This window comes from Blastomyces gilchristii, assembly GCF_000003855.2.
Source record: "Blastomyces gilchristii SLH14081 genomic scaffold supercont1.4, whole genome shotgun sequence".
Lineage (NCBI taxonomy): Eukaryota > Fungi > Ascomycota > Eurotiomycetes > Onygenales > Ajellomycetaceae > Blastomyces > Blastomyces gilchristii.
Window position 1 is genome coordinate 1,798,582 of NW_003101679.1, and position 7,285 is coordinate 1,805,866.

General features: G+C 39.2%; 1 protein-coding gene across 1 annotated transcript; it reads right to left on the reverse strand.

Annotated features, from left to right (window-relative positions):
* Nucleotides 1-2,479: 2,479 nt before the first annotated feature.
* BDBG_02862 (zinc metalloproteinase) lies at nucleotides 2,480-5,222 on the reverse strand (the record flags this gene model as incomplete). Its single annotated transcript, XM_031720990.1, has 4 exons — nucleotides 2,480-2,576; nucleotides 2,722-2,848; nucleotides 2,927-4,652; nucleotides 4,926-5,222. The coding sequence occupies 4 exons, from the start codon at nucleotides 5,220-5,222 to the stop codon at nucleotides 2,480-2,482; spliced, it is 2,247 nt and encodes a 748-aa protein (XP_031577350.1).
* Nucleotides 5,223-7,285: the final 2,063 nt, after the last annotated feature.

A 7,285-nucleotide genomic window follows, 5' to 3' on the forward strand; every position in this document is an offset into this window, starting at 1 on the left:
CTGATCTGAATTCATGACTTTTATCTTTCTATATTAAATAATTTTAAGAAAATAATAAAGAGAGTTATATTAAAATTAGTGAAGAATCTTTTAAAATAGATTAAAGAAGTTAAAACTCACTAATAGAAAGTAAAAGCTTAATATATAAAGAGTATTACTATTGCTCTGAAAGCTCTGAATATTATTATCAATACTACTGAAAAAGCTAAAATTAAGATTAAGAAGATTAAATTGAATATTGAAAGAGTGAAATTAAAAATTAAAAAGAAAAAAGTTACTATAGAAAAGAAGAAAATTATAATTAAAAAGATAAAACTTAATATTGAAACTATCAAGCTTGAAGTATATTACAAGCTTTTAAGAATGATAGTTAGTTATATTAAAGAATAAAAATCAGTAATAATAAAAATTTTATAAATTTAATAAATAATATTAATACTGAGCTAGCTATATTATCATTAAAATGTATAAAATAATAAAGTATATTCAGAGATTTATAGATTATCTTAATAAGAATTCAGTTATAGTCAGTAATAATAGTAGTAGTAATAAGAAATTTAATAATAGTAATAATTCTCTTCTTATCTTTCTCACTGATACTTCTACTACTACTGTTAATTCTTTTCTCTCTTTCTTCTCTAATCTTCTGACTTCAGTTGATTCTCTGACTATAAACAGCACTGAAACTTTTAACATTCTTAGTGAAAAAGTAAATTAGAATCAGTGAAATGATTCTCAGATTTATACAGAAGTTAATAATAATATAGATAAGTAAATATACAGCTTTTAATCTTCTTAAAATTTCTTCTCTTAAATAGTGATAATTATTGATACTGACTCTTCACAAACTTTAATACTAATTTACAAGTTCTCTGAAATAAATATTGATAGAAATATGATAGTAAATGATAATAATAATATAAAGATAATTTGAAGAATTCAGAAGAAATTACAGAGAAATGTAACAGATTTTCAATAGAGAACAATTTCAGTGAATGAGATGTTTTTTAGAATTAATGATTATATAGATAGGAATCAGTGATATTGTTAATACAATGATGATTTTATTCTATTCATAACTCATTTACAGTGATTTCACAGCTAATTCATCATTATATTAAGTTTTACAGTTCAGTGACAGTGTCGCTGACTGGCATGGCAGAACAACCATAACCCGGTTGTATAATAAGCCTACGTTTTTCCGGTAAGGCTCGGAAAAGTTGGTTTTTCTATAATATATAGAGAGATAGTTTTGTCTAGTATAATTAGTTGCACAGGTCAGGTGTTGATTTGATTGCATAATTGATTTTCTATTTACAGAACTGTGATGAAAAACCTCGGCCGAATCGAAGGAAACAGGAACAGATAGTACTCTTTATAAAACACAGAGGCTGATTATTTATTTATTTTAACCCTGCGGAAAAAAATCTAAAAGGAAAAAAAGTACATCATACGCATGCCACATGCCTCACCCAACATAAATGCACCGCCATGCCCAGCCGCAGGACCGAATGAAAAAAGAAGTAAGTGAAAACTAAAACCTGCTGAAGGACAAGGAGAAACCCACCCAGACAGGGAAAGAAAAAGTGAATCTTAAACCCCCGCATGTTCTAGCAAAGTAGTAGCATTATTCATTCCTCAGTCCCCTTATACTCCTGCACCCATATTATGAACAGGATATATGCAGTCATAAAAAACAAAGATAAAAAAGGGTTACTAGAAACCCTGTGGGAGTGGCAGGTAACAGTTAAGAGAGAAAAAGGGTCAATAACTTTCAAATGAAACCTTTATACGGAAAATGAATAACATTTGAGTTAACAGAGCTCCTTTTGAAGAGATATAACAACCAGATGAACTCGGAAGAGAAATTGAAGGTATAAAAATGAAAAATGCAACAGAAACGAGAATAAAAGAGAAGAATATCGGTGGTCATATACGGTAAACGCATTTCCGCCCTATTTTCACAAATGAAATGTGCAGAAAATATTTCAAGGGCCATCGTCGTGTAAAGAAGAACATACAACCCGATGCAAGTCAGATGAAGCGAAGATAAAAGATAACTAGAGAAATATATATTTGCGTAGTTCGTGATCGTGACTCCATGTTTGATTTGGGGTTTGAATACAAAACCCGCCCAACCTGCCACCATGAAAATCGCTTCGAGCGTAGACGATCCCGCGGAATTCAAATAAGAGGTGTCGAACGTATATAACAGATAGTAGGGCGCAGAAGTAAACCTTTCAGAGGCGTTGCTTTGAATTTATGTGAAGTTTTTGGTATAGAGAACTCGAGTGTTCAGTGAGATCTTTGTCAGGGTGGCGGCGAATTTTCGGGTAGTGTGTGAACGACACGATGGGAGCCACAAAAGATGTTAATATCGCGCTACGCAATTGCGTAACAAGAGGGTGAAATTGGTGCACCCAGCTTGATAGGAATATAGCAAGCTTATGAAAGTCCCAGAAGTAGAGGAGAACATCCGTCATCGAGTTATAATTAGGGAGAGTTCCTCAATGCAGGACGCTACGGATCCGGATATTCCAGCAATACTGTAGCCCCTTGGTGGTATCAATGTATGGCTAATAGGACAAAAAGTTAGCCACAATTATCAAATTCGCTATTACCCACTCAAGAGAGGAAGCTTAGCCAATTAAAGTCCCATGTAACAAGGATGTAAATATAGAATATGATAAAAAGAAGCAAGAATGTCATGTCCTCACTTACCCAGCTCTACCGTTGCCGTTTCCGAAAACCGCAGATTTCCTGCTGAGATTCGTGATAAGTCCAATGCCATCGATTTGCCTGCCCATCTTCACGTAAAATCCCATTAGGATTTCACCACGACGAGTGTCTGGTTGATCCAAGAGATACATATTAGCATTGTACGAAGTAGAAGAAGGGTAATCGGAATTAGGGGTGGTAGAGTTACCAAACACAAATTCGCTACGGGTAGAGTTGGAATTTTTGTGCCCAAATACCTGGCTCGTGGAGTCTTCGTAACAAAACTCTAATCCGTATATAAAGCCATTATGATAGACTTTCACGGAGACCAGAAGCTTCGTCTGGATGAAGGCACATTCCAGGAACAGTTGTTCTGGGATACTATCTAAGGATAGAGCTTGCCCCAATTTGTTGCCCCTGTATCCAACTTGCCCAGTAGGTAATTTAGCAGTCGAATGTTTGGATTTGAGTTTGCTAATGTCGTCAATCGTATAAGTGCTAAGGATGCCGGAATATATCACCAACTTGATCTTTCTCTTCTTGTTAGTGCTCTCAGGAGTTTGCCGGCGAATCTCAGCTTCGGTGAGAGCGATCTGCTTCGGGATGCCATTATTGCCGGAATCACCATCCACGTATTCGAGATACGACCTGCAGATCTCATCATTGTCCACGTAAATTTCGATGAAAGCAATGCCAGCTGACGAAGTGATTAATATCTTGCCATTGTCAACGGGCCATACTTGAACTGAGTCATCAGAGCGAGGAGGTGAATCTCGTGGCAGCCGGAAGCATGCATGAAATCTAAAACGAAGGGTATCAAGTCTATGCCAGTTACATTCGTCCTCATTAAGGCAGAGTCGCAGTCCCTGTGCCTTCGTTCGAGTAGAATATGGTTCTCGAATTGTGAAGCTTCGATTCAATAGAATGCAATCTCCACACATGATACCACTCTCTTGATTGCGACAGCCAAATAAACAGCCAATTGAACGGAGATGGCCGCCAATCCCGGAGTTAACAGCTTCCCAGTTGCTCCCACACTCATTTCTGTAATTGGCAACGAAATTAGTATCCGTCCGTGTGCAGTCAGTGAAAGCTGTGACTACTTCTTCCATGGCGGTTGGGTAACTTTGCAACGCATAGGATCCAAAAAGAGCCAGCTTGATATTATCTCCATCAGAGCCCGCTGCGGCATGACATGTGATTTTCTGGGATCCTATGTCCCAGTGGGTATCAAGCATTAGTGCCGAGACATACTGCATTTGGCCATCTCCAGTCCCAAAATAACGTTTGATAGCCTCAAGTACAACGTTGAAGAGCTCACTCGCATCCGATTTAGTGCCACCCTGTCCCACAACACTAAGATTTCTCAGATCGTTAACCGTTCTGTCGCAGCGTATAATGTGTATCTTGGCCTCGTTTCTCATCTGATGTGACTTCGCGTCCCGTAGGCTCAGCGTTCCAACCTGCCACTCCTCTTCAAATCGGAAACAGCGCCTTCCGAACTTATTTCGGTACATCTGTTCCCCAGTAAACGACTGCCACATATACGCAGCCATTCGAAATTTCCGTATTGCGGTCTCCAAACCGTTTCCCTCCCGTGATATTCTCTCGGGAACCGCATCAAAACGGCCATCGGAATCGCTCCCCAGCACAATTGCGAGCTGGAGGGGAGGAGAGTTTACTAAAGGCAGGTAGTTAATGCTCACCCATGACGAATGGGCAATTGGGTTCTGAATTTTTGAGGAGGTGAATTCAAGTCGTAGCTTGTTAGGACCTGGGATAAGATGGACCAAAGCCTTGAAGTGTGACTCATAAACAGGCCAGGTGATGGGAGGGAACGAATCTTGGGAATGGTGGATAGTTATGTTTCCATCAACGGAGTGCTGTCGTGCGTCTCCAGTCTGACCATAAATTAGGAGGATTTTTTGATGTACCTGATCAAAAGGGTTAACATTAGCACACTTTTAGATAGCAAACAATATATTCAGGAGCAGGATAGAAAGGGTTATACGCATACCCAAGAGTTATCGGAAACAGAAAAAACTCTCGGGGCATACAGAGGCACCGGTGCAGAACCTCTTCCGGAATTTGTCAGACAGTGATGACTACCATTCTACATGAACGCAAAACATTAGCGATAGAATCCAAACGGCTTGTATGCTTGTAGTACGCTTGTATCAAGGGATGGCCTTGGAAATAAAACTCACAGTACCATTGCTCCGGCTTGACTGGGACCCAATTGGAACAGGTCTCTGTGGTGGCGTCACCTGTGGGCCATCTCCGTTTCCGTTCAATTTCGAGAGGGTAGATAAATGAGGAAAGGGTAAGTCGGGACTGTTGCTTTTGAGAAAAGATACAGAGGAGCTACGCAAGCTAGGAATCGGGGAGTCGAGAGTAGATGAGGATTTGTCAGGGAGTACGTCGTCATTGGCATTGAAGGAGGAAGACGGGGTCAAGCTAAAAGTAGCCCTGGAGCGGCGACGGAGGTCCTTGAAAAATGGCATTATTTCTTCAAATGGAGTGAGATTCTAGAGGATTTTGAAGCCGTCTAGTCTCATTGCAACTGGACGCGAACTAGATCGACGATTGAAAGTGGCTTTGTGTGTGCAAGGGGAGCGGAGAAAGGTAAGTTAATAGACAATGAAGCAAGTAATTGTCGTGTAGGGAATGCGAGAAAGCTTGTGCGAGCGAAGAAGGATAGGTTATACTGGTAAGCTCAGCCGGGCATTAAGGGAATATCCACAACATCAATGGAGGAACGATCGAGGATCTCACACCCTGGTACAAGGAAAGAGCAGAAGATTTCAAATCGCGTATGCAACGAGATTGTGGACAGGAGTTCGGGAGGTAGAGAAGAGAAATTAACGAATGTCGAGAATTTCAGAGTGCGAAAGAGATCCCATTCGAACCGAAAGCGAGAGACTTGACACGAATGGGAGATACGGGCTGAAAAGACGAATGGAATATGCTATAGATGGAAAAGAGGGAAGCAAAATCGGAGGAAGATCCAGTTTTTGGTCACCAGCTGGCTAGGTACCTAAGCTATGTGGTGAAGATAGCCGTGTGTTGTGGACGTACATGTACATGTACATTGTACTGTACGGGGATGATAGCCCTGGAACGGGAATTGCGTAGTCAGTCATGAGTGAATCAAACCAACAGCGTAGCCACTGACGAACACGCCCAATTAAGCTGGCCAGTGCCCCCTGGTTTGAAAAAGAGATAATGCCATCAAGCAATGACGGGACCCACATATTACTAGACACATATTAGACACACGCAACAGCCCAGGCTACAATTGCTTGCAGTTTGTCAAGAGGTCATCCTGTATCCTGCCTGTCACTGATGCTTGATGACGCCCCTCCCTGTCTTTGAGACAAGGCTGAAGATCCTGGCTCCCGGAATGTCAGCCGGGAGGGTTGGCTTGGTTTTCCTTGTTTTTGGTTTTCCCTTTCGCAATGTTGTCAACCTCACCGGCCAAGGGCTTGCTTGTTCTTCTAGAAAAGAAACTTGCGGGGATATAACTAATGTGGGGAGTGATGAAATTTCTCGGGATACAGATTGAGTTCTCTGTACTCCGTAGTTATTGTGGCGGACATATTACTTGCGAAAACAGAATTTTCCCAGCCCCCCCTGAAAATTAGTAGCAAAACACCACCAAAAAATCAAAATATCCGCATTTCTCTAGAATCATTCAATATCATCCAATACATGTCTTTTTCAATCAAATATCATCCAAATACGCGTCTTTCTTACCTTTATCATCAATATGCCACCTCAACTCTGTGATTTCACCACCAATGAGATTGTACACCTTCTTAAGGATGGTTATATGCCTGCTGAGATCGCGCGAAGCATTGATTGTCACCTGACTACTGTATATCAAATTCAACAAAATCTTCACTGCTTTGAAACTGCTAGAGGACCCCATTCAACACACAGTGTAAAGTCAAAGATCACACCAGATATCTTGTCAGAATTGAAGGATTTTTTCGAGATGTATTCAACTGCATATCGCGATGAGGCTGTCTGCTTTGTGAAGAATGAATTTGATGTTGATATCCACCCGCAGTCAATATCTAGAGTGTTGAAGAAACTTATTATTATTATTATTCTTCAATTATAGATGTATGCAGTCAGAGACTATGACATCTACCTGAGAACTTTTAGTTCTCAGGGTTTTTCCTATATCTGTAAAGTTAACTATTATACATTCATCAATTTCAGATATACAAAATCAGAAAATTTCAGCTCAGAATACAAAAACTGTTTATAAATTACAGTATTTTAACATCTTCTAATACTTTGAAATCATTTGACAATATCATGACAAAGAAAAAGAGAACACAGTCTTAAAGATAGATATATTAAATAAATAGATAGAAAGAAATTGAAAGAAAAAGATAAAATAAAGAGAGACTGTAATAAAATAAATTATTAAAAGATAGTATATAGCTATTTTAATAGACTATATCTGATTGATTTTCTTCTCTTCATATTCAGATAATTCTGAATTTAGTCATTTTCTTATAGCTGCTTGAGTTTCTGATAGAAAGTCTATTAAATA